The sequence below is a fragment of the Populus euphratica genome, unplaced genomic scaffold (genome assembly GCF_000495115.2).
Source record: "Populus euphratica unplaced genomic scaffold, PopEup_1.0 scaffold17.1, whole genome shotgun sequence".
Classification (NCBI taxonomy): Eukaryota; Viridiplantae; Streptophyta; class Magnoliopsida; order Malpighiales; family Salicaceae; genus Populus; species Populus euphratica.
The window spans coordinates 1,493,993-1,521,146 of record NW_011499884.1 but is presented as its reverse complement, the minus strand read 5'-3'; the positions used below and the strand labels follow the sequence as shown (position 1 = coordinate 1,521,146).

Genomic DNA, 27,154 nt, shown 5'->3' with positions numbered 1-27,154 from the left:
TGCACAGTATTCAACAAAAAAACAACGAATTCTCTTATCGGTGAAATCTTTTTTTAATAAAATACTCAAAACCTTGTATCAGACTGGCTCCCACCACGTGGCAAACTATAAAATTAGTGGCGAAACTTTAACACTTTTTATCTATCATGGTAGATATTCATTATATATATATATATATATAAAAACGTTGGAAGGTAGCCAACGTAACAATCATAATCTGCATGATCAACATTTTAATCTCTCTTTTTTGGCAATAATGAATAGATTGATTTCAAGGACACCTTGTAAAAATATCATCTTGAAAAAAAAGCATTGTCTGACAAGCTTCTCAGCAGAATGCGAGAACCCCGTCAATAAAAATTACAAAAAGAAAAAACACCTAATGATGAATATCCAAAGTGATCAAATTACATGCTGCAATATGAGGATCCAAGCAAATGTACAACTCAAATTCAAATTTGTAGTAGATGTATGTTTGTCCCAAAATGGAACCATATGGCTTTGGCCAGAACTTTTCCCACCACACCGAGGGAAAATAGCAGCAAGTCTTTATTTGAAAATATCTAGCAAAAATAGTGTGTTTGTCTATAGAATTCCTATAGTTTTGTATAACTTGGGTCTCCTTCCTTGAGTAGACAGTAGGTTGTAAAAGTAGCTCTCATGCTCAAATTTGATAGTTTTATTCTAATATCCGAGATATAGGATGTGAAGCTAGAACTTACGTGCTTCGAATATGCTAACAACAATAAACACAATCTCATATCAAGTATTCTAAATTAAAAATATGAACCATCCTGTTATAAACAGAACTTTGCCTGCAGCACAGAGTCTCTTCACTAGCCATCTCTCTCTCTCTCTTATTTTTGGCATATATAACTATAGCTCTTCGTCTAACAATGTCTTGCAGAAGGTACAGTCTTTGTCAGAAGAAAGTCTTATACCATCAAATAAATTTCCTCCTTCATTGAGTAGACATTAAGCAAAACCTAACAGCATCAAGAGATCTCAAGGAATAACTCGGCATTATTTAAACAGGGTGAGTGATGCATGTCTAAAACAGCCAATCAAAAAGAATCATAATGAAGTTCATTCGATCAACGAAACCTAACAACATCAAGAGATCTCAAGGAATAAAATCACACAGTGGTCGTAAGCAACCATAGCCTAGGTGTCAGCTGTGCAGTGAGGATAGGCAGCTGAGGGAAGCCAAAAAAGCATCGAACATCAATCATGTGCAGGCAAATTGGAAAAAAAAAAAAAAACACAGTTGATCAACATGCGGGCATAAAAAACATGGCTGAAACAGTTAAGGTATTTGACTGAAGAGAAGCTTTTTTGGCTGGCTGAAACTTTTCCAGCATTCGATGAAGATAGAGTGAAAGAAAAACGTTATACTGATGGACAGAAAAACCTTCATGGTTTTATATGATGAACACATAAAAAGCAATACAAGATGAAGGCAGGTCTGGTAGAGGAGTTGTATGCTAAAAAGATACTTGTAAATGAGCATGTTTAAGTTATGAAATTTTTGTGTCTAGTCATGGTAGTCTTGCATTTGCAAAATGGTAGATCATTGTGCCAATGTTGACAAAGCTGATTTAAAAAAAAATGTCAGGTGAAAAAAAAATCCGAGAGCCGATCTTAGGCTATCAAAAGCATAGCATGGTTTTTCCTCGTAATGAGAAATGATGATGTGGAACTTCAAAGCTGGCCAACTTTTTTTTCTCTTCGCAGGAATTACTTGACAGAAAAACATACATAGGAGCGAAAAAGGTAGGTACGTTTGCTGGGGATGGCGTTGACGCACATATCCTCTTAAGAAAAAAATTTGAAGATGATCTCGCATTACAGGGAGAAATTGTTGTAGACTAGGAGCTGCTGCGACTAGCCAAAAAAGAGTAATGAAGAGAACAAACACAAAAGGGCATAAAGACATCTTCAAGTGGCAAATTAAAATAAATGAATAAACCGAAAAGGCAATGAGCTGCGCAGGTCTTTAATCGAATGACTGGAGGAGAAAAGTTTATTTGACGCAAAAAGAAAAACAAAGAACAACCATCAAGAACTTGATAGAAAGAATCATTACTATCTTGCTGGAAAGAAACAATCTTTTTTCTGTTAGAAGGCTAAGAAAAAGAAATACCAAGAATAAAATAAAAAATAAAAAACTTGCTGAAAACAAAAACCAGAGACAGAAGAAAAAAAAAATGAAACTGAAAAAAAAAGGAGAGAGACCAAGAAAACTCATCTAAAAAGCTCAAACAATCGATTGCACTTCTTTTTAATTTGACATGATTGCATTTCTATTTTAATCTCCATTCATTAATATCTTAATTACTTTCACTGCATAATTATCACTTTTTTTTCTTTGTACACATTGCAAGCATTTCAATGGTTGAGCTTGCTATCATCGTCCATGAAATCCAACCAAACCAGATAACAAAACAACAATCAACACAAAGTTTAAACTTTTCAACTTTTTCCTTTTTTTCCTAATAGTGGTAAAAAACATATAATAGGGAGATGTAAAAAAGCATAAACCTGTACATTTCATATACATGAAAAATGGCATAGATTATTTTTCATAACCAAAGAGAAAAGGCAGAATAACATATTTTTAAAAAAGGATAAACTTCACCTTTTTTCTTAATGGTCAATCCTATATTTTTTGCCTAATCCAAAGGTGATAGCATTTCCATGGAATATGTTCTGTAACCTGCAGCAAACTTGAACAACCTGAAAATGCCTAACCAAACTCAAACAATGAGCTTACTGATTTCTTTTTCTTAGCATTTGGATTAGGCAAAATTAGATGACAACAACCTGAAATCAAAATAGAAATAGAAATTGAAAAAATTAATCTGCAGCAACTTTACAATTTCTAAAACAAACAAAAACAGTCTGAATAAGAGAACAAAACCTAGAAAATAAATAATAAACACAATAATGAACTCATCCTTTCTGTAGCTTTTCTAGCATCCCCTTCTCTTCCTCTCCAAACACGCAAAACAACAACAATATTGACTAAACACCTTAGCATTTTTAACAGCATTAATAAAAAAAGAAATTAGAAAAAGACTGCATGGAACTTATCACCTTCTCTACACATTGTTTTCTTGTAATCAAACCAAAAATCTCTTTCCTGAATGTAGTTCAAGAATGTAAAAGAACAAATTAAACACAGATAATCATCAAAACAAACCCAGTCTCTGCTGACCAACAATTAATCAAGCAAGAATGGTTAAAAACCTAAAAAAGAGGATTTCTCAGAAAACCTTAGAGATTCTACCTCAGCAGACCTTGACCCGAATTGGAGGGTATCGGGTTAGCCCTTAGCAGAGGAGGACTTGGTTCTAGCTGGGTGTTGTTGGGGTTTCATCGAGGGCTGATTTTATAGGAGGACGTGACTGGTTTCTGGCTCTAGATCGTTCCTTTTTTCTTCTTTCAAGAAGAAATCAAATTCCTGGATCAAGATTGCTTTAATCCAGGTGCCCGCTGCTTCCCTCCCTGTATTGCTTGCCTCTAGTATGGCAAAAGGGACCAAAATAGCTGATGCCTTTCCTCTCTCTTTTCCCTCCGATCCTCTTTCAAGTTTCACAGCGCCCCTAAATCAGAGGGAGATTTCAGACAGGTAAAAGGGCAAAACTGTAAGCACACTATTAAAGTCGACAGTGAATCTGAGTGTGTACCTGTGCACCAAACAATAAAAAAGCCACACGTTTTAGTGTTGTCGGTAATAAATATCAGTAGATATGATATTGAGAAGTAAGTGCATGGAAAAATAATAATAATAATCTCCAATTTGATTTGTATCGTTGTGATTAATCGTTTTGGAAACATATATATGCTTACTGGAATCAACAAAACTCATGTGTTGTCCAGCCATAAATAATATTATGAATTTGGAAGCTGCAACTGAAACTACAATGGAAGTTGAACAAGAAGATATGCATGTGTGAAACTTATTTTAGCCCAACATGTCCAAGCTTGAAATTCAGCCCAAACTCGACAGTATTTTTTTAAAAAAAATTGCAAGATAATTTGCATCCCCCCCTTCTTTTTATTCCTCCTTGCTGTGACTTCCTTCCACATATACCAAATATTTTAGTTTTGATTTTAATTTTTACTTCAAGAAAGGTTAAGGGAACAATTTAGCATTTCCCTCTACTATTTTTTTTTTTAATTGTGACATTGATTGTGAAAAGATTAAAGAAGTATTTAGGGTTTTTATATTGATTTCATGATAAAATGATTTAATAATTTTAATTGATATTTTAGGATGTTGATTAATCCTAAACAAGTTGATTATATGACTTGAATTATATGTTTTTTGAAGAATCTAATATTATTTGTGGAATCTACATATTTGAAGATTAGCATGTAGGTGTCTTGAAAATTTTAATTGATCGATTAATTTGAATCAACTAATTGATTGGCTTGTATTATCAATCGATAGACTAGTCTAAACTGGTTGACCAGTTAGCTTGTGATAATGGTTGACTAATTTGATATCTTAGTCGACCGGTTGATCTAACAGTGAATGTCAATTAGAGAATCAACTAATTGATTGGCTTGTATTATCGATCAATAGATTAGTCTAAGCTGGTTGACCAATTGGCTTGTGATAGTGGTTGATTGATTTGATATCTTAGTCGATCGGTTGATTTGGCAGTGAATGTCAATTAGGTTTGTTAGGTTTGATAAGTTTGGGTTATGTTAATGATCAATCGAGTGAATCGGTTTGAGTTTATGATTGCATTTTGGTTTCTAAACTTAGAGTTTAATCTTTTATGTACTTGTTTCAAGTAATTTTTCAGTGTTTTTCATATCCGTTATAGGTTATGCCAACGTTTCTCTCAGTGATCTTTAATAGTTTTCAGTTCTACATTTATTTGTCTTTTATTTTTGTTTTTCGAGTGAGTGGAATAATCTTTAATGTATATATAGTATAAATAATATATGTGTGGTTATTATATAACGAGTACAAATGATTAATTCATAAATATTTTTTATATTGTTTTATTATCTGAATATTCATTTATTATTGATTTCACACTCATATTTTATTTAATTAAATTCTATTTGATTACTTTAATAATTATATAAATATCTATTATGTTTTGATAAAGAACTTGTCAATAACTTCGTTCTAACAGAGCATAGCTAATCTATATGTATATAATATTTTGTATGCCCAGGTGGGGAAAGAGGTAGTAGCTTGTGGAGATTGATCTTTCCACAGTGATCGCTTTAAGATGTGATTTAACTTATATTAATATATTTAGTATGTATATTTATATAAGGATATATATGACTTATAAGTTATTAATATCTAATATGTATATTAAATATTATTTTTTATTGAGTTGGTCGAACTCATCTTTTTATTTTATTATTATTTTAGGTTATTTCTGCTAATGAGTTGATATTTAGTTGAGAGTTTATGTTACTTTGTTTGTTGGTATATCTTGTTTGTTTTTGCGAGGTTTTTTTTGTGATTTTTTTTTTGATGTTTTGAACACTTTATTATTATAATATTTTAATTAAGTTTGAAATTTTTTAAGAATATTATATATTGAAAGATTAAGAAATGCTACAAAGTTTTCATACAATTTATTTTATAATATGTATTTTATAATATGTATGTTAAGAGATTTGACGTGGATAGAATGTTTTCATAACACCATTTAAGAACGTAACATTAACCCTTTAATATAAGAACAAGTTTCCATGCACTTGAGGGTCTAATTTAATAGTCAACTATAAGGCTTGTTTTGTGACTGTTCCGAGTTCGATTCTTTCTGTGTATCAGCCTGTCACCTTCACGATGATTTACTTGCTTATTGGACTTGTAAAATATTCAGTAGGTCTAACAATTAGTTATGGTGCATATAAGCTGACCCGAATATCCTGAATTATTAAAAAAAAAAACGATTTCCTATCCATAACCACAGTTTAGCAAGAAAATTTCGATGTTCCCTTATAAAGTGACAGGTGGTAAAACAATGGCTAATGATAAGATGGTAAGCGGTATACTCTGTAACAATGGAATTAGAAAAATCACATGTCATGGATTACAAAAAATCAAGATTGAGCTTTTCCGAGCAATATTAGATTCGTTTTATTTTTATATTTTAAAAATATTTTTGTAAAAATTAATATTTTTATTTTAAATTAATATTTTATATTTTCAAATTTTTTAATATGTTAATATTAAAAATAAATTTTAAAAAATAAAAAATATTATTTTAATATATTTTTAAATAAAAAATACTAAAAAATTACAACTACACCTTCAAACAAACTTTAAAAAAATATATATGAGATTGTGGCCTAGCAATCATGAGAAAGACTTGTTCCTTTCTCTAGCACTCAAATTTGATTTTATAATATGTATGTTAAGAGATTTGATGTGGATAGAATGTTTCCATAACACCGTTTAAGAACGCGACATTAACCCTTTAATATAAGAATAAGTTTCTATATACTTGAGGGTCTAATTCAATAGTCAACTGTAAGGCTTGTTTTGTGACTGTTCCAAGTTCGATCCTCTCTGTGTATCAGCCCATCACCTCTATGATGACTTACTTGCCTATTGAGCTTGTAAAATATTCAGTAGGTCCAAGAATTAGTCATGGTGGATATAAGCTGGCCCGAATACCCTGAATTATTAAAAAAAAAAAAACGATTTCCTATCCATAACCACAGTTTAGCAAGAAAATTTCGATGTTCCCTTATAAAGTGACAGGTGGTAAAACAATGGCTAATGATAAGATGGTAAGCGGTATACTCTGTAACAATGGAATTAGAAAAATCACATGTCATGGATTATAAAAAATCAAGATTGAGCTTTTCCGAGCAATATTAGATTCGTTTTATTTTTATATTTTAAAAATATTTTTGTAAAAATTAATATTTTTATTTTAAATTAATATTTTATATTTTCAAATTTTTTAATATGTTAATATTAAAAATAAATTTTAAAAAATAAAAAATATTATTTTAATATATTTTAAAATAAAAAATACCAAAAAAAATTACAACTACACCTTCAAACAAACTTTTAAAAAATATATATGAGATTGTGGCCCAGCAATCATGAGAAAGACTTGTTTCTTTTTCTAGCACTCAAATTTAAATTTTTATATACATATTTATTATTTTTATGATGTTTTACTTGTTTGTTAGATTTATAAAATATTAAGTGAGTTTAAAAATTAATCATGATATATATAAATTTATTAAATATCTTAATTAAAAAAAAAAACTCTAAAAGAAATGTGCTAACAGACCATGATTCAAGCCTATCCTTCTCAGAACATTCCAGATGTCCTAAATTCAATTCAAAATCCTCCTACAAATCTATTCATTAGTCTTATCATGATAGATATTCATCCACATACGGAGTTATCTCTTCCCTTCGTATTTACGGACATTTAAAAGAAAATGTCCTAGCCTAATAAAAATTTATATACCAGCTATGTACAGTGCTTAGACTAAGTGATTTTTAAAAATAATTTTTAATTGAAAATTTATTAAAATATTGTTTTTTATATATTTTTTTTAACTTTTTTACAACAGCTCATTAACACGTTTTAAAAATATTTAAAGAATATTGATTTAATGTTTTTTCTGATAAAAAAATATTTTAAAAAACAGGTTATAATATAAAAAAATACTTAAAAAAAATGATTAGTTAAAATCGGTTTTTTTACCATTTTTCTAATTACCAATAGAACCAGGACAAAAACCGAAAGCTTGGTTGGAGAAAACAAATTCATCCTGATCGATAGCCTTTTGTATGCTCTAGTTCCCCCCCGTTAAACCAGAGGCTTGGATACTGCTCGACAGCTTCTGCTTTATTTGGCTGAAGAGTTCGAAAAAGGGAGTTCGGACCGGGAGAAAAAAAGAGGGTAAAAGGTGTTGAAGAGTCAAGAATGCCTTTGGGCTTAGCTAAACCATCGAACACGAGTACTCTGCTGGAGAACCATTTATTTGATACTATGTTTTATAATGGTATAAAAAAATTAAAAAATAATTTGAAATAAATAAAAAACAAAGCTTTTCTTTTAATTTTTTATAGGATTATTTTGATTTCAAGTTGTGTACTTTGGTTGGTTAATCTTTAAACAAGATAGACTATGACTGTGCGAGCTAAACCTATTATGAAAACAGGTTAGTAGGTCAACGAAAGCTCAAATTTGCTTTCATCTCTTTCAAATTTCTAAGTTTTCTAGTTTTTTCAAGGGCTGTTGCTGGGAAACTCTTCTATCAATGGCATCCGACTACTTGGACGTTAAGCAACTTTGCTCCGAATTGGGAACTTCGCCAGGACAAAGAAACAAAGGTCAAACAAGGTGGCCACGAGCTTACCACTTGAGAAGCCACAAATATTATTTTTATCCAATTAAGTATGCACTCCTTGTTCCGCCCTCCAGCTAAAGCAAAATTGACCCTGTAAACGACTTGGACCCCAATTTTGTTTTGTTTCGTGCTTTAATTCCGGGTAATTTCTTGTGGTCAACACGCAAGCACGCATATATATCATTCAAGAACTAGCATTTTGTTCTGTGTAAAATTATCGAGCTGCTGCGTCTTCTTGATACTCTTTTCATTTTAAACATATCAACTCCTGCTAGCTTGAATTACCCAGAGTCTGAAGCTTCTTTCCTCAAAGTGTTCATACAAGTGGGGAGTACAGATGGAGCAAAATTCTTGCACACCAGACTTGTTAAAAGAGGGTGGCGATGAATTCTCTGATATCTCACTACGGCCATTGGATCTCTCCGATATAGATGATTTCATGGTTTGGGCCACTGATGCGGAGGTTGCTCGTTTTTGCACTTGGGAACCTTACACTAACAAAGAAGATGCCTTGAATTACATAAAAAATTCTGTTCTGCCCCATCCATGGTTTAAGGCAGTATGCCTTAACAACCGGCCTATTGGTGCCGTTTCAGTGACCAAAAATTCAGACAACGATTTCTGTAGAGGCGAACTTGGCTATGTTCTGGCTTCTCAATATTGGGGTAAAGGGTTTGCAACAAAGGCAGTGAAGTTGGTGGCTAAAACTATATTTATCGAGTGGCCACATCTGGAAAGATTAGAAGCTTTAGTAGATGTACAAAATGTAGGCTCCCAGAGGGTGCTAGAGAAGGCTGGATTCGAGAGGGAAGGTGTCCTGAGAAGGTATTGTATACTGAAGGGAAAATCTCGAGACATGGTGATGTTTAGTCTTCTCTCTACTGATCCTCAAATTTGATTGTTTTGTGAATTATTGTGTACTGGTTTCATGATAGTGTGTGGAATGTTAATTGTGAGTGAAAAATAATTCCATCAGAGAGAGAAAGATTGCTTGGAAATTAATATATTATAGAGATGTTTAATTATGTGCATCTTTTGTCTTTGGGTTTTTTTTTTTTTTCACCATGCCTTTGACAAGGTCTTCTCGAATTCGATCCCTGTACTGGATAGTCATAGAGTAGAGTTCCACAACAAAGACAGTCTAAATCCACGGAATAAATCTCCTTCTCCTCAATCCACGGAATAAATCTCCTTCTCCTCCTTGTTTCCTTTTCGCCGGTCTCTCTCTCAAACTAGCTTCTTCTCTATAAACAAAGAACAGCTGAAGGACACCGTCCCAATACCCAGCCGCTGCCACTTCTTGAATGCAGGTATGATGTATAGCCGCTCCTTTACCAGTCCTCCACTTTCTCGCCAGCATTTTCTCCATTACCAGTCCTCCACTTTCTCACAAGCATTTTCTTGCTTGTTCTATCCACTGCAAATCAGACCCGCTGTTACTCACTGTACAGAACCACTCACCACAATCAAATGCTAGCGGGCACAGATGACCATCTGGCTATTCACAAAGAAAAGGAGAAAAAAAACAAATATATAAAGAGCACTTGGCCTTGGTTGAATCTCTCTTTTTTTTAGTGGGAATTCTCTTGCTCAATTTTCCCCATCAGTTTGATTGAATTTGGTCTCTAACAGATGTTTCTTTGACTGGGAATAATTATTGTTAAATCAATTGTTTGGGATTTTGTTTTACCGTACTTGTTCGAGACGATATATCTTTCATGGGAGAACTAAAAAACCATATGAAATTAGACTTAAGTGCGAGCCGGAGAACAGTGGCATTGGTGGTGATGGACTGATGTCCTGTGCGTTGCAGTGATGATTACACCAAGAAGAACTAAAATTTAAGAGAAAATCTCAATTTAGTCTCAAACATATAATTCTATTATTAATTAAGTGATAAACTTAACTTTATCATTGCTTCAAATATAAATGGTATGAGAAAGGGTTACCTCCTTTTAATTTTAAAGATTCCATGTAATTTGCATCTAATTTTTATGCACTTATTAGTTATTTTATGTGCACCCTCGCTCTATCGAAGATTCATTGACTTACTTATACTTTATTTTTTTTTTATATCAAGATGCTTGCTAATAAGGTTTATATGGTTCAATAATATATTAAATTATGTAATTTTTATAATATAATTTATTTTATTAGTGAAGGTAAATGGTAACTTGATATAAAAAATAAAAGTAGATAAAAATTTGGTACGAAAATATTTTCTTTAATAAATGCAATTTTTTTAGATATTTAAATAAATATTTTTATATATAGAAAGCAGTGGAATTTTACAAAGGTAAGGTTTAAAAACATATATAAAAAATATATAAAGATTATAAACTCTTTACTTGAATAATTTATATAATATCTATAGCTAATAAATTTTGCTTTTTTATTTAAGTGAAAAAGCTAGAAAGTAATTTTACTCTAACAATATTAATATTAATACAATAAAGAACTGGTTGGCCATGAAATATTTTTTTATATAACTAGGAGTGTAGAGAAAGTAAGATACAAAATGCATCAATTCGGTAAAAATAATCTAAAGAGAGTGATGTGGGGTTCTAAAAAAATAAAGCTCGAAGTATTAGGTTCATGCGCATGTCTTGAGCCTATTAGTATATAAAAATGTGTCTAGACAAATTTTTTAAGCCCATGAGTGATGGGTACCGAGCCCATTCCCCTGAGTTCAGTGACGGTGCATTAACTTAAAAAAAAAAACATTGAAAAATACAAACATTGATAAATAAAGTTTATACAAGTGGAAACTTGATTTGGTTTCACTTAAATGGGTATCAAGACCGGTAAATTTATCGTTTAGAATCTATTTAATATCGAAAGTTGTTATTTTTGAAATTATTATTATTTTTAAATATATTAAAATAATATTTTTTAAATTTATTTTTCAATTGAGTACATCAAAAAAATCTATAAATTTTTAAAAAATTAATTTTTTTTAAAAATATTTTTCCAACTGTGAAAACAAACCAAACAGGCCATAATCTTGATTCATTATTTTTATTATTTTTAATTTTATTTTGTTAACACATGTAATTTATATAAACCATAACTACTATATCAAATAAAATTCAACACTTCTTTAACCAAGTCTTATTCTACAAGTAACAAGGATTACTTTTCTTATATTTAATACAAGTAATTGTTATTATTACAATATTGTATTTTAAATAAGGTAAGAAATCAAAATACTTTTCTAGCTATACTTTATAATAACTGGAGTTTAATTTACAATCGCGAACATCAATAATTAAAAAATGATAACTAACGATAAAAACATGTAAAGCTAGCATGTTAGAGTCATTTGATATTACATGTAATCTTTTCGTTAAGTATTAAAAGATTGTTTGAGATCATGGTTTAAACTATATTTTATTAAAATTTATTTATTTTATTTAAAATTAATTAATTAATATTTTTATATTGTTTTAATGTATAGATTTTAAAAATAAAAAAATATTATTTTAATATATTTCTAAATAAAAATATACTTTAAAATATGATCATTAATATATCAAACTCATTGCTATAAAACTTTGTCTAGACTGGAATTGCTATCACAGTCCTAGACAAATTCTAATTAGCTTGAAAATGGGTCCTGTTTCGACCCCTTGCTAAAGAAGATGGACTCCTCTACATTAGAAATTATTGCTTGTTTACCTCAGAGAAAGCGAATTTATTGGTAAATCACCATAAAGAAATTTAACAACCTTCCACCGTCCCCACTCACCGTTTTACCCGTGTACAGTTCGTACGCAATACTCACAAACCCCTCATCCTGGAGAAGTTCACTGTGAAAGTAGAAGAAAATCTCACTCTTTCTTTCTAAACACCGAAAATCCTCCCAGCTCACCAATGGATCCACTCTCAGCACTCCGAGACTTCACCATCCGGGGTGACCTAGACAAAATCATCCGCGTCAACGGCGAATTCCGCTTCGGCAACGAATACACCTTCCCTTGCTCAACTAAAACCGCTTACCGTTCCAAACAAGGCAATCTCTACACGCTAGAAACCCTAGTTTACTGCATCCAAAACACCAAAATCAAGTTCACCAATTACCTCCAAGACGCCCTCGCTCTCGGCATCCCCCCTGTCACTTACATCGACTGGAAACCCGTCAAAGAATACCTCTCCGGAAAACTCTCTTCTACCGACTCCATAGTTTTCCCTCTCCCTCAAGAATCTCAAAACCCTAATCTTAATTACCGCCCCGATGATCCCATGCTTCTTGATTCTCGCATCGATGATTCCGCCGCCGCTGATAAGTTGAACAATGGGAATGAGGGAGTTGAAAATCACGTGTCTTTGATTTACGCCAACGAGAGGCCGTTGAAGGATAGGGAGTCGTTGTTGGAGTGTAAGAATAGGGATTTTTATGGGGTTTTGGTTGCTTCCACGCGCCGTGAAGAGGAGAGGCATAAATTTGAGAGTCAACAGAGGAAAGATGGGTTAGTGGCGAAGAGTAGGTTGATGGGAGCTGATGAGAGAGGAATTGGGTATGGTGGTGATGAGTTGGGCTATGATTCAGCTGCCAAGCCCAAAATGCATTTGAAAGGAGGGAAAATTGGGGAAGGGGTGCCCATAATTTTGGTGCCAAGTGCGTTTCAGACTTTGATTACGATTTATAACGTGAAGGAATTTTTGGAAGATGGGATTTTCATACCGACGGATGTGAAGGCTAAGCAGATGAAAGGGCCGAAACCGGAATGTGTTACAGTGCAGAAGAAGTTTAGCACTGATAGGAATAGAGTGATGACGGCCTATGAGGTGCGGGATAAGCCATCTGCACTCAAGGGTGATGACTGGGATAGGGTTGTGGCAGTTTTTGTGCTGGGGAAGGAGTGGCAATTCAAGGACTGGCCCTTTAAGGATCATGTTGAGATATTTAATAAAAGTAAGTGAAGTTTTGTGCTTGTTGGATTGCATTGGTAATTATATTTGGGATTTGTACTTAGCTGGTGATTGGTGTTGGCTGATTCTGTAGGTTTTGCAAGAGTGTGATTCTTATAGTGTATCATGGTTCATTTAAAATACTATTTGGATTCAATTGGCATGACATAAATTGCTTAAACTTATGCAGTTATTGGATTTTTCATGCGGTTTGAAGATGATAGTGTGGAGTCTGCTAAGATTGTGAAGCAGTGGAATGTAAAGATTATCTCGGTAAGCACTTTGCCCCTTTGATTAGACTTGCTTTGTCGGGTGGCACCCAGTACTTTTACCCTGTCTCCTCCACTTCAACTGCCTTTTGCCATTTGCAATTATCGGAAATTGGCATGTTACATGTGCAGATCAGCAAGAACAAGAGGCACCAGGATAGGGCTGCAGCGTTGGAGGTATGGGACCGACTAGAAGAATTTGTGCGCTCGCAATCACACACTTGAAGTGTGCAGATTTTCAGAAGTTCGTATCTATGTATCCCCCCCTTAAATCCTATCTATATCTGCGTATCTTTGAATTTGACAAACCTATATCAGGGTATCCATTAACATATTTCTGGCATATGTTGAATGCATTATGTTTGGACAGTGGGTTAAACTAATTGATTTGAAGCATATGTTGTTAGTGTGCTAATCATTATCCTCATAGTATCAGTTTCCACTTTTTAATGAATGGATGTGGATAGAGAGTAGAAATATTGGAGTGAGTAACAGAAACAGTAGGTAAGCAGTGCTGGAAATGATTTGGGTTTTAATTTGGAATCTGATGGACATAATAGATGGAACTGTGCAGCAAAGCTGTTTCTGGATCTCCCAAAGCTTATGGTAGGAATGCCATATAGGATTTCTGGTCAGATAATACGCCTATCCATGCAAAACTTCTGTATTTCCAACGTTTTTTTTTGTGCTTTTTCTGTGATTTTGATCTTATAGGTTTTGATTTACTGTTTCTGTGTGTGAATAATAAACCAGTGCAAAAGTTTGTATTCTCAGTGACATGAACAAGAATGCATGTCCAAGCTGTAGCAATATGTAAATGTGGAGTATGGTAGTTTTCACCTTGTTGACCATCTTGTGGCATGACCTGAAGATTTTAATGAATAGCCATTGATATCAATAATGCTGAGGATTCCATATTGATTATCAGAGCAGATTAACTTTGCTTCGAGTGAGTGGATAATGTTAACAATTTTCTTCAAACTCATAATGGGGGTTGAATTACACGTGCTTGATCCTCGGTTTCTATGAACATACTGAAAAGAAGAAACCCAAAGTTGGTTTGATAGGCACATGAATATTATCATGGATATTTGCAAAGACATTGTTTTTGGATGTGAGTTTTGAACATGTTCTAGAACCGTTGCTCAGCTATCAAATTAGCTTGTTCTTTAACTAGCCAAGTAAGAGCAATTGAACCATCAAGGGTTAGACTGATGTTCTTTATTTGGTCTAGCACTCTTCAATTTGCGACAGCTTGAACAAGGAAATCCTGCTTCATTCTTTGGCAAGGTGATTGGCCATTGTAATCATTCAAACTGAGTTTTGATGTTGCAGTTGGCTTCATTCATCAGCCTATCCTAAGCTCAAAGAGAGAACCATTGGTGGCTGTAGATAATGCAATTGGAGCTGCTTTAGTTGGGGCCTATAATTGTGCTTGATGTTCAGCATCCAGAGCTTTGTTACAAACTAACATTGCCCATGAAAAGAATTAGGATTTTTTATTTCTCATTTACTTCTCTTCATAGTCATAGATTTAAGAAATGATAAAGTTCATGCTTTCAATCTTTAACTATGCTAAGATACAAGGGTTTTGCTGGGACTTCTAGTTTAGTTAAAATATGGACAGGTTTTTTGAATGGTTTAACTGATTGCTATATTAATTTTAACTTGCCAAGAATATGGGTGGTTCAGTTCCCACTCCATTCCAAAATTGGAACTGATGCTGGTGGACTGGTTTGCCACCGATCATTTTTATAAATCTGTATTTTTAATGTGATCCGAGATTCAAAACATTGTTTGTGCTGGAGTGCATGTCTGTCTGTATATGTATAAAATTTGAGGCATCTTTTAATGGGTATAGGTGTGTCAATGGAAACCATTTCGTAACCAGCTACAAGCCATTCAAAGTGCAGAGGCATCGTGGAAGGATGGAAAGCATGCCATGGCTGAATATGTGGATGTCATGCTCTTCTGTTGGTTTCATGTTGTGCAAGTTAACTTCCAGTGGTTGGTTGCAGCTGCGAGCTGGAGACTTTGGTTTTTGCATGAGTGGATCTGATAATTTGTAAGACAGAATTTACAACACAAGGTCTGTTCTAATGATGCTTTTCCTCTGTAATTTTCTTTATTTAGTGATGTAACTTGTGGTATTAAATTGGGAATGTGACTGACATGGTTTGTTTCTTAGTAGGATATTGACTTCGGCAAATATAATACTGCCAGATTAACACCTTAAAGGAACTCATTTATCGCTTTTTGTTATTATGCTATTCATTTCCGTTCTTTTTAGCTCAGCTTATGTTCAACTCCTCCTAAGTGACAAACTTTTAAACTCTCTGTTTAATGTGCTGTTTGCATAGAACATAAAAAACTGTGTAATGTCCTACATGATAGATCATAAATATGTGTTATTAGGAAGGGAAGAGAGCAAACGTCTCTTCAGTAATACAAAACTACACCAACCTCGATGAGGTCGCAAAAAAAAGTAAACAATACATGCACCCTCAACTGACACTCGGTAATATATTATATCATACAACAATGACCATGGATATGCAATGTGTAAATTATAGTGTAAGTGTTGACGAGCTGGCTGATCAGAAAATCTCTGTGAAGGTTGAACCATATGAAGCGGCAAAGAGAAGGAAGAACAGTATAGAGATTGAGAAATCCATGGAGCTTCCGCCTGATGTTCCATCTTTTTGTGTTGATGGTACAGTTTTGGATGCAGTTCCTACACCAGTGAATGTCACCTTGAGCAAGTTAATACCAAAACAGAGTCTAACATGATGAAAATCCTTTTATGAGGATCTATTGGTGTACAAGCATAGAATAACTTGATCAACAATAAGCTTTGTTTTCGTAGCGAATAATCATATGCAATAAAAAAAGTTCGGTGTAAAGAGACACCGACTTGTTTAGATATTCTACTTTCAGTTGCACTATATACATATAATGCCGTACCTGAAGGGGTGCTTGAAGCTTCTGGTGTTCCCGCAGGTGAGCCTGCTGGAGAGGCACCTGTCCAATACAATGTTATGAGTTAGCATGAGATCTGAAAATTTTGAAAATGTGCAGTGATATTTTCCTTTTTGTGAGATTTCTCGTTTATTTTAATCCATTCTCATCCCCGACTGTCGTTCAGGGAGATCTAGCATCCATTATTTCAGATTTTGGCAGGGTTTTGACAGGGAAGCTCAAAGGAATTTTATAATTTTTTAGCCACGAAGGAGTTTTAAACTAGAAACCTCTTGGGGGAGGAGGGGCACTATTGCCAATTGAGCTGTAGCTCATTGGCAATTCAAAGAAAGTTGAGGTTGCAAAGAGAGAAGTAAACTAAGTTCCAAGTTTCTTACCACTGCAGCTGCTGATGGGTGGAGTTTGCACATTGCAAGCACCAGGTAAGGCTATAGCCTGAGTTTTGTTGACATTGATCCCTAGTGATGAGCCACCGCCATTAAGAACCTGGCACAAGCACTGGGGTGATGAGCGAACAACACTAGCTAGCTGAGTGCAGCATTGTGAGGATGGAGTTGAGGAGTTCCCTGTAATGTAATTTAGGCACGGTGACATGCTGATTAAAACATTTGTACAATCTGATTGAGCCATGGCTCCTGCCCAAAGCATGGTCACCAGGACCATGGCCAAACCCATTGACATCGCTGTGTGGGCCATTGAATCTCTTCACTTAGGTATTGGAAATGCTCGTGGAATGTGAAGATCTCTTGTAACTATTGAGTTTGATTAGCTTGATGGAACGGGGAGAAAAGGGTATGGCATTTATAGGGATCTGATGCAAGAACAGGTAACTGAGAAGATCCGTTATGTGGGTGACCAACTCTTCCTAATTTCCAACAATGGGCTTTCTAGTCAACTAGGCCAGCTTCGACCTCAAGCTGTTCATACTCGGAGACCCTGGAAATTTGCTGCGAGGCTTACATGTGGCGTTCTGAAGGTCGGCTATATGGGTGAACAGCTTCTACTGGCTGACGTTTCTTCTGGTACCAAGCAGCTAAGATGTATAAGCTGTCCAAAGCAGCAGGCTTTGTTGTTCTTACAGACGCATCCCCAAGCAGAAAGCGTAACGTGTTTCTGACTCCACCTTTACAGGAATTTGACTCTGCACCTTTTCACTTTTAGAATAAAAGAGACGTGATTTGAGAGCAGGAAATTCTTGAGGAGGATCAAAGAAATTGATTGCCCTCTCTTGTGCTGACAACTGTTGTTAAGACTCGTCTGCCTTCAAACCTAAGAAAAGGTGATAGTTGTCTTCTTTCACAATGAACGAGGATCAAACCCTGTCTAGGAAAAAGTATGGTGGCAGCTATGCTTCTCCCTTGTGACCAATGACTTTTTATAGCTCGATACCATTCTTACAATGTGAGGTTTGGCGCTCTTGTGGATCGCTTGGCTATATGAAAAAATGTTAAACATTGCTACTTATTTTTAGTGGATAGAATTTGGGACAACCCAGGAGCGCACAAGTAACTACTTGGTTTTAGAAACACAACTAATTTATTATCTGCACAGTGCCATGATTTTTTTTTTTAAAAAAAGAATGTATATGAATTGAGTGATCAATCTGTACAAAAAAGATTCTTTTTAATTATCTAAATTAAAAAAAATAAAAACCCAATTTTACTAATTGGATATATTATATAGTTTTGTATTATGAAAAGATTTTTTTTGACATTAAAAGCTTTGTTTAATAAGAATACCTGGGCAATTAATTTGTTTTTAATCAAATACCAATACTAATCTGTTTAACTTAGATTCTAAAAGCAAGTTGAAAGCCCCCCATTTGAGGTAGGTTAAGCCACACGCTCTCCCTTCTGAATGGCTGCATATTGGGTTCATATACTAGCGTATGTATTACATGTGTTAGCTAATTTTAAAATCAGTTCTTGTTTTCTTTTCAATTCAGTCACTCTCGTGAGCTCTCAAGTCTCATAAACCGCTCTCCTACTGAAAGATTACCAAACTTCTTAAAAAAAGGCATATGCAAGCACAACATCCAATGACAATGCTAACCTCTCCATCAATGGTGCAACTCTTCTTCTCATACCGAGGAGTATGCTCCTCAAAGTACCTCTCCATCAATGGTGCAACTCTTCTTCACATACCGAGGTACTATGCTCCTCAAAGTTGAAGTGACAAAGGTCTGCAAGTACCTTCATCGCCAGGTAAAACAAAGTGTCCGATTCAAGTAATTCAAGCCAATCCACGTAAGTTTAAGCCATTCAAACTCATTGCTTCACATCATTTCATTCCAGTGCTCTTCTATGAACATCATCTTATTCTCCTACATTTATTAGTTTAAATATTAGAAAGTTAATACCATAAACAAAGCCTCCATCCAAGTACATAAACTTTAGGCAATACACAGTCAATGAGTCCATCCAAGTACATAAACTTTAGGCAATATACAGTCAATGAGAGCACAACTTAAGTATCAGCACAACTTAAGTATTAGAGAATCTTCTATTTCAATAAAAAACTTGTTTTTTTTTTAGAAATAACCAGTATAAGCAACAAAACCTACATTAAAGTCTATACATTTTAGTCCAATACGCAATCATTGAGAGCCTAATCCAATCTTGAAGTTTGCACAACCTCACTGGTTTATGTTTTGACATTAGATTCCTTGTTTAAAAATAATACATGTGCAATTAATTTGATTTTCAGTCAAAGATCAACACTAATATATGATATATCAATTTAAAAAAACTCCTAGAGTTAAAAAAAACTGACACACACAACACACCCTGGGCAAGTGATTTATCCCATGGGCTTCCCCTCATCATGTCAACCTGCCCTCTAATAAAAAAATTACCTCACTGTTTTTAATGGATGATGGTCCCTAATGCCTAACATGATTTTTTGAACTTGTGAACTTAGTGTTTTAAATACAGCACTATCAGACTGAATCGAGTAATCTAGTGTTGTGTTTTTAAATTACTGGGTTAAACCCACTGTGAGAGTTCAAATCCCGAGCAAACTTTGACTCCCATCACTTATGATTTATATCTATTTGAGATTGAGATAATGATTTAAATTATTTTTTATAAAAAAATATATTAAAATAATTTTTTTTATTTTTTTAATTTTTTTTTGATATTTACACAATCTTAAAATATAATTTTTTAAATAAAAAATTAAAATTTAGTTTGTATTGTATTTTCAATCAGATCCTTAACCTGAAGGTTAACTTAGGGGCTCTTTCTATCATTCGGCTTTGGACCCATGGAAAGGTTTGGGCTTGCATGATTTCTTACAATAATGGTGTTGGGTTTAAAAGTCAAAACTCTATTTATTGAAAATATCCACCAGTTTGAGTGTTCAAATTAAGATGATTTTGTTCTCTAAGCTTTAATTAAAAATATCAAGAGAATTTAAATTCTAATTTAATCGCCTCTTAAAAATATCAATCAAGGAAATTGATTCCTGAATAACCTTATTAAGAGAATTTAAACCATGGCTATATGGAGGTATTATTGAAATAAATGTATTTTATTCATCAAGTTTTAAAAATGTAATTAAGACAATCAAATAGAAAAAAAGTTTAAAAACATTAAATCTCACATAAACTTCGTATAAATACAAAATATAAATGAACAAATACAAATACTAAATTTACTTAGATAAAAATGAAAATTGATTGATATACTTATTGTTTTTCCTTGGAAAAAAAAAACTCCTATGGATCCAATTATTCTTCTCAAGAATTTTATTTTTATTTTAAATTAATAATTTTAGTTTTTTTAGATCTTTTTGATATATTGATATTAAAAATAAATTTTAAAAAATAAAAAAAATAATATTTTAATATATTTCAAAATAAAAAATATTTTGAAAAACAATACCCTCCTTTCTATTCTATACGCAGCAATAGTAAAATAAAATTTCAGATTAAAATCATAATATAAGTAATGAACTTGAAAATTTCGAATTAAGAGGTCCCTTTTTGTTTTTTTCTAAGCTTTGCTTTCTATATATAGCAATATTGTGAACTAGATCCGATATTCATGATATTCTTCAAGATAAAAGCAAGCAAGAAAGGTTTATTCATCACACCACACTTGTTATTAAACAACGTAAATGCTCAACACACATACATAGTAAAGCAAGCATTAAGTAAATACGTCAAACAAGCGTAAAAGACAATACGATCCGATATAGCTAGCACGGGAAGCTCCTAACTAGCCACCCCAACTACAACTCAGTAGCTGCTAAAAGTTGATGCAGATGATGCCATGAACAAAACAAAGAGAACGAGCTGAAGGGTTTTGTTTATGATGAGGCCATTTCCAGGGCTCCCTCCAGTTGCTGGAACTGTTTTAGATCCTCCTGCATTCATTCATTCTTGAAATTAAGATTAAGAATTTTGGCAAAGTACTGGAACTCAGAACTCTTCACCTAGCCTAAGATCCTGATGTTGTTGGAAGCTGTACCTCTGTACTTTCTGAGGATGTAACTGAGTTGGTGCCAAGTCTGACCATCAAATTTGGTTCATTCTGATCTAATTGAGCTCGAGCCAGATTCAAGCTTAACATTAAGCTCAAAATATTGTTCAAGCTTTGTTCATCATTTAGTTTAGTTGGTTAATAAACCTAGCTTTTGCACAATTTTGAATTCATATTTCTGTATATAATTATATATTCAGGGATTAAAAGAAGGACTTGGACGTTAAGAATCAATTAGAACATCATTGTGGACATTCAGTCATTCATCTGATTAACATAATTAGACAGATCACTATTTTTATTAGTGGATCAGAGTGAGGGGCTCGTCTAAATTTTGACAATCGACAAACAATTTCCATCGACTAGATGGAGAACTTGAAGAATTACCTGGCAAACCTTCAGGAGAATCGGCTGGAGACATTACAGGTCCATTAATATCTGCCAAAGCATAAAAAATAAATTATACAGGCCATATTCTATATAATGCATGCACTCTCCGGAAGATAATTGTTTTTAAACTTACCATTGCACTTGCTAACAGGCGGGGTTTGTACTTTACAGGCACCAGGAAGTGCTAATGCAACCGTCTCGTTGATGTTAAGACCTAATGAAGCACCACCGCCATTTAGTGCAGCGCAGAGGCATTGTGGCTGTGATAGAACAACACTAGCCAATTGCGAGCAGCACGAAGAAGATGGAGTCGAGGAGCTTCCAGTGACATAGCTTAGGCATGGAGCCATGCTAATTAGAACATTGGCGCAACCTGATTGTGCCATGGCTTTAGCTGAAAGCATGGCCACAATAAGGACCATGACTAGACCCATGTTGATTCCTCTTGAAGCCATGTGATATGTGTTCTATAGCAAGGCTGATTCTAGCAAGTGTGAGCAATGGCAGTTTATAGACGAGGCCATTGAACTCTTCAGGCGCTTGAGATAATTTGGTGAACTAAAACAGCGTATATGAGATCAGGTTTACAATTATTATTAGAGTATTAACCAACATGTCGTTTATAGATGCAAGGATTTAGGACTTGGTTGTAGAAAGATGGCCATGCCTAGATCATATATGCTATCATTGTGCTAAATGCAAGTGCAAGGTGATCGTTGACATTAATGAATGTGCTTGGTGACATAAAAAGTGGCCTTGCAAATCCTAATGGACAGAAGAAAGTCTGATAATCTAACTTTCAAAGGCAATCTTATTTTGGATTTGTTCTTTCTAGAATAGAAACACTGTTTTCTGCTTTCTGTGCATTCAAGATTTTGTTTTTACTTTTTAAAATATAATTTTTTTATTTTTCTGTTTTAAATTAATATTTTTTTGGTATTTTCATATCATTTTCATATATTAATATAAAAAATAAATTAAAAAAATTTTAAAAAATATTATTTAAAAATATTTCCAAGCAAAAAACACTTTAAAAAACATTAATTATCACGCTTCTAAACACCCTTAAGATAATGTTTAGGAATGTTATTGAAATAATGTGTTTTAAAAATTTAAATTTTATTTTGTTTAAAATTAACTTTTTATATTTTTAGATTATTTTAATAAATTAATGTCAAAAATAATTTTTTTAAAATAAATAAAAATTTATTTTAATATATTTTCAAACAAAAAATATATTTTACCACTTCATCAAAAGCCCAGCCCAGACTAACATGGCTCATACAATACATGCCATATCATAACTAGTCGGGACTTGGACCTGTAATTGGGCGTCTATTATCAGGTAGAAGTTGTGATCTCAGTGATATATCTTGATTCACTAGGATTACAAATGACCTGCCCATAAACTTCATCTACTGAATGGATAAGGAAGCACTCCATTTAAGTTTGGTAACTTGGTGTAGGAATTTTATAAAAATATTTTTTAATTAAAAATATATTAAAATGTATATTTTTTATGTGTAACATCAAGAAATTAAATCCAACAAGAGAACAAAAAAACATTTTAGTGACCAATGAGAATACCTTCGGTACGCGTGAACCAGTTCCAGCTCCATGTAATAATTTCTTGACAAATAAATTAGTGGTATTGGCCAATTAATCATAGGTGAAGTAAAGATATAGGTCTGCATATACAAACACATGCATGCCCAAAAAAGTGGGACTTATAGTTGATTTTCTAAAAACGAGCAAAATCATATTTTTATTGATTTAAATGAGCTTCGGATTTAATTGATTAAAGTCCAAAATTTAAGCACTTGTATTTATAAAAGGGCCAAGGCTTGAGTTTGTCAGAAGGGCGACTGAAACCCAACCCATTTACGCCCATGGGTATCAAATATTAGTACTATCCGGACTGTTTCACAGCTCTCGGCCCAAATAAAGTCAGGATTTCTAAAGAATCCTTCCCCGCGGTGTTCATGGGTGGGGGTTGGTGTTACTAATTATATCTAATTTAATTTTTAATATTTTATAAATTATAAATTAAGTTTATTTAAAAAAATTTAAACCCAAGCGGGTTAAATATATTAGTTGAGCTAATTTTGTGTGTGTGGATAGGTTGAGCTTTTAAATTCCCTTATTCATTGATGACTTTCAAAAGCATATAATTATTTACCATAAATCACATTTGATATTGCAACGTATTTTACAATATCTCAAATATATAATTAGCACTAAACATAAGAAAATAAAAAGAGAAAAAGGATATAATATTAGAGTTATTTATTAACTAAAGGAGTGATGCCAATTGAGTTGGGTTAGTCAGTTTTTGAAAATACCAACCAATCCGACTTATAACATCTATTTATTTAATTTTTTATCCATTATTATTTATAATAATTCATATTAATTAACTTTGACGTGCTGCGTTCGGTTAAATAACTTGATTTTTTTTAACACCCCTAATCCTTCCTTTACCAAACAAACGATTTTAAGTGGCCGAGAAAACTTGGATTGAAGTAGTTAAACTTGTTAATAAATTGGTGGCTTTAGACGATTCTTATTGGCTGAGATCATAACTTCTGATTTGAGAAAATGGCTAATGGTAGGTCGACAACATTTTAGAGAAAATGGATTGCAGGGGTCAAAGCAAACTTTGCCGGAACCTGTAACCTTCTTATTGGTTGAAAACAATAGCCACTTATAGTTTGACACTAAATTAGGGTAGGCCCATCAAATGCCCAAGTCAAAACACAATTCAACAGGTGTCAAAATCAAAATCCTTCCCCGAACAAAATTAGTTAAGGTGGTTGAGCTTCGAAACCAACTTCAGATACGTTGTGTAATTCCCTCACTTTCCTTCACCTTCTATAAATTCCTTTCCCTCACCATTCTTTTTGTCCAACACAGATTTCCAAACTCTAAAATCCAATCATCTACTCCCCGTTGGTTCTTAACACCATACTTTTCTCCACCGAGTACTCCTAGCTGCAAGAGCACACCGGCATGGAGCGTTTTGTGCCCTTTTCGCGCATGATTCCGTTTCTGGCTGTAGCTCTGGCAGTCATGATTTTGCCTGTTTATGGCCAGATCAATACTGCATGCACGGCTTCGGTGCTTTCTACCTTCACCCCATGCATGAATTTTCTTACAAATAGTACTGCTGCCACTGGTACCTCACCAACGGCTGATTGTTGCGGTGCACTTAAGAACCTCACAAGTAATGGGATGGACTGTTTCTGTCTTATTGTAACTGGCAGTGTCCCCTTCAGCATACCAATCAACAGAACTTTAGCCATTTCTCTGCCTCGTGCTTGCAACATGCCTGGTGTCCCAGTTCAATGCAAAGGTAATTAGTTAAAACTTTAAGGATCTTCTTCTTCTTCTTCTTCTTTTTATCTGTCTATTAATGTATTGATTTCTTTTTAATTATTCAAAAGCTTAGTATTGATATATAAGTAGTAAAAACACTAATGTAAAACTTTATTGCTCTTGCAGCCACAAGCTCACCAATTCCTGCTCCAGGTATGATTTTTGAACCATCGTGATCTTTAATCCTCTTACATGACCATTCCAACAACAGTTACGCGCTTGAATAAATCCATCTTCTTCTTCTTCTTCTTCTTTTTATCTGTCTATTAATGTATTGATTTCTTTTTAATTATTCAAAAGCTTAGTATTGATATATAAGTAGTAAAAACACTAATGTAAAACTTTATTGCTCTTGCAGCCACAAGCTCACCAATTCCTGCTCCAGGTATGATTTTTGAACCATCGTGATCTTTTAATCCTCTTACATGACCCTTCGAACAACAGTTACGCGCTAACGCTGATTGTTATGCAATCATCAATTGGGCAGAGAGTTCTTAAAAACACTTTAAGATGATTTTATTTTATTTCTTTTAATTAGTTCTGGTTCAAAATAATTAACTGTACGCTTATACTCTGATGATTGGCAGGACCTGTCACCCTTGGGCCAACTCTCTCACCGGGATTTTCTCCATCTGCTAGTCCTGAAGGTAATCAGACTCAGTAATCTATTAGTCATATGTCTATTGTATTTCAATGCATATGTGTAATCCATAATGGTTTATGCGTTAATACGAGAAGAGTTTTATTCCTTATGAGCAGCTCCTGTTGTTCCCGAGCCGACACCATCCACTCTCCCGCCAGTATCTGATACGACACCTCTCCTGACGCCACCATCATCTACAGGGGATACTGGGGCACCGACATCAACTCCTGGGAGTCGCCCAGTTCTAACTCCACCATCTGCATCGGCGCCCTCTCATAGCCTTTCGCCATCTCTTCTATTTGCAGTAGGATACGTACTCTTCAAGTACTACTAGATGTTGTCTTTTACATTTGTTGAGAAATATTCTTTTCCAAGTGTGAGCTATTATTTTGAAGCTTGTTTAGTTGATTAAAAATCATTTTGGGTGATTATTTATTAAATAATTTGTTATTTTTGTATAAAATACATGTATTGGCGAAGATAAATATCTGATTACTTTGATTTCTTTCGGAAGGTTGGTGATATATAGTTGGTCATGATTTTGCCCACCAACGCTTATGATTTTTCACTTCAAAGTGAATATAAACAGACTAATAGGATATATTAGTATCGAAGAAAATCTCACGGTCAGCTCATTTTTCTTGTCCTGCTAAATTACATCATAAACCAGATGGGATATATTACCAATTGCACAAAGACTACAGACTCGAATATCAAACCAGATGGAAAAAAATAAATCAAAATTCAAGCCTTTCTATTCATCCCACAGTCATGCATTATCCATGCCCAAGTCATAAAAATTTAGCCTTTCGGTTGGTTAAGTAAAATCTACTGATGGTACCTTCACATTTCCATGACCCCTGACAATCTCTGTGACTGGTCCTAATTCACCAACCGATACCTTGTTACGGGCATGCTTTCAGATGTACAACTAGGATTACCCATTTAGTTAGTTTTGGAGTAAGTAATTACTCTTTAGCGGTCTAATTAAGCAAGGGAAAACGAGAGGGTAACACTGTAATAGCATCTTTCACTGAAACAGGAGCTGCTGAATCTTGTTTACGTGAAAAAATCAATTCAATCTAAAATTTTATTTTTTAAATATACTGAAATTTTTTTTGACTTGAAACTTATAAAAATTTATATTAATTTGTATTTGATTTTTATCAAAAAATAAGAATAGTAAAATTTAAATTCATAACTGTTTAGTTATCTTATATCTAATACCATGTTAAAAAATTAATTCAATCCAATAATTTAAATTATTAAATAAAGCCTCAAATTATAATCTATATTATTTTTTAACCATTTGCTTAGGTGCTTTGTGAAAACATTTATGGTTGGCAACTGAACTCATACTTGTTGCGTTCTGTTTTTCATCACGAGAAATATAACTGTTTAAGATTATCAGAACTCATTCACGGTTTAAGATGATCATGTTAAGGAAACGAGAAGGTTGGGAGAGTAGAATGGAATGACGCGCACAGTTTACTATTTGCAAACTACTCCTGCAGTAGCTGTGCTAGTTTTAAGGACACCAAAGATCCTGTTATTTGTTTTCAGTCATGAGCTCTCAAGAACTGGTTCCCTTCAGGTTTATTTGGGGCTTGGCTTTTGTGCTTGTCATTTTAACTCCTGCTGTCGAATGTCAAATCCAAGGTTGCTCTATTCAGGGTATTGATTTGGGGCTGTGTTTCAATCAAACTAGTAGCTCCGTGTCCATTAATAGCACTTGCTGC

The 27,154-nt window shown here is 33.7% G+C and overlaps 5 protein-coding genes and 3 long non-coding RNA genes across 11 annotated transcripts; 3 read left to right on the top strand and 5 right to left on the bottom strand.

The window, feature by feature from the left end:
• Positions 1-742: 742 nt before the first annotated feature.
• LOC105130050 (uncharacterized) lies at positions 743-2,616 on the bottom strand. Its single transcript, XR_843179.1, has 2 exons — positions 1,782-2,616; positions 743-1,196 (listed from the first exon to the last, which is right to left on the bottom strand). It is a non-coding gene; the product is annotated as an uncharacterized LOC105130050 (long non-coding RNA).
• A 27-nt stretch (positions 2,617-2,643) lies between these two features.
• Positions 2,644-3,922, bottom strand: LOC105130049 (uncharacterized). The gene is made up of 3 exons (XR_843178.1): positions 3,853-3,922; positions 3,290-3,689; positions 2,644-2,823 (listed from the first exon to the last, which is right to left on the bottom strand). It is a non-coding gene; the product is annotated as an uncharacterized LOC105130049 (long non-coding RNA).
• A 4,302-nt stretch (positions 3,923-8,224) lies between these two features.
• On the top strand, positions 8,225-9,406 carry LOC105130048 (uncharacterized protein YIR042C-like). Its single transcript, XM_011032370.1, has one exon. It carries the CDS (start codon positions 8,702-8,704, stop codon positions 9,260-9,262), a length of 561 nt encoding a protein of 186 aa, XP_011030672.1. The 5' UTR covers positions 8,225-8,701; the 3' UTR covers positions 9,263-9,406.
• Positions 9,407-9,732: 326 nt separating this feature from the next.
• Positions 9,733-12,181, bottom strand: LOC105130045 (uncharacterized). Its single transcript, XR_843176.1, has 3 exons — positions 12,100-12,181; positions 11,991-11,996; positions 9,733-9,746 (listed from the first exon to the last, which is right to left on the bottom strand). It is a non-coding gene; the product is annotated as an uncharacterized LOC105130045 (long non-coding RNA).
• On the top strand, positions 12,133-16,467 carry LOC105130046 (parafibromin-like). Of its 3 annotated transcripts, XR_843177.1 has the most exons (5): positions 12,133-13,279; positions 13,466-13,548; positions 13,677-13,788; positions 15,406-15,633; positions 16,161-16,467. XR_843177.1 is itself a non-coding variant. In XM_011032366.1 (4 exons), the coding sequence occupies exons 1-3, from the start codon at positions 12,238-12,240 to the stop codon at positions 13,767-13,769; spliced, it is 1,218 nt and encodes a 405-aa protein (XP_011030668.1). In that variant the 5' UTR covers positions 12,133-12,237; the 3' UTR covers positions 13,770-13,788; positions 15,406-15,806. The 3 variants fall into 3 exon arrangements, 2 of the variants coding, with proteins under 2 accessions (XP_011030668.1, XP_011030669.1); XM_011032366.1 differs by lacking the exon at positions 16,161-16,467 and having other exon boundaries at positions 15,406-15,806; XM_011032367.1 differs by lacking the exon at positions 16,161-16,467 and having other exon boundaries at positions 13,677-13,792; positions 15,406-15,806.
• Positions 15,924-17,506, bottom strand: LOC105130047 (non-specific lipid transfer protein GPI-anchored 2-like). The gene is made up of 3 exons (XM_011032369.1): positions 16,901-17,506; positions 16,509-16,565; positions 15,924-16,278 (listed from the first exon to the last, which is right to left on the bottom strand). The coding sequence occupies exons 1-3, from the start codon at positions 17,217-17,219 to the stop codon at positions 16,142-16,144; spliced, it is 513 nt and encodes a 170-aa protein (XP_011030671.1). The 5' UTR covers positions 17,220-17,506; the 3' UTR covers positions 15,924-16,141.
• A 3,158-nt stretch (positions 17,507-20,664) lies between these two features.
• Positions 20,665-22,069, bottom strand: LOC105130043 (non-specific lipid-transfer protein-like protein At2g13820). The gene is made up of 3 exons (XM_011032365.1): positions 21,531-22,069; positions 21,395-21,445; positions 20,665-20,891 (listed from the first exon to the last, which is right to left on the bottom strand). The coding sequence occupies exons 1-3, from the start codon at positions 21,850-21,852 to the stop codon at positions 20,764-20,766; spliced, it is 501 nt and encodes a 166-aa protein (XP_011030667.1). The 5' UTR covers positions 21,853-22,069; the 3' UTR covers positions 20,665-20,763.
• Positions 22,070-24,289: 2,220 nt separating this feature from the next.
• Positions 24,290-25,930, top strand: LOC105130042 (leucine-rich repeat extensin-like protein 5). 2 transcript variants are annotated; one of them, XM_011032364.1, is made up of 4 exons: positions 24,290-24,749; positions 25,131-25,157; positions 25,360-25,419; positions 25,532-25,930. In XM_011032364.1, the coding sequence occupies exons 1-4, from the start codon at positions 24,407-24,409 to the stop codon at positions 25,747-25,749; spliced, it is 648 nt and encodes a 215-aa protein (XP_011030666.1). In that variant the 5' UTR covers positions 24,290-24,406; the 3' UTR covers positions 25,750-25,930. The 2 variants fall into 2 exon arrangements, with proteins under 2 accessions (XP_011030666.1, XP_011030665.1); XM_011032363.1 differs by lacking the exon at positions 25,131-25,157 and adding an exon at positions 24,899-24,925 and having other exon boundaries at positions 24,291-24,749.
• Positions 25,931-27,154: the final 1,224 nt, after the last annotated feature.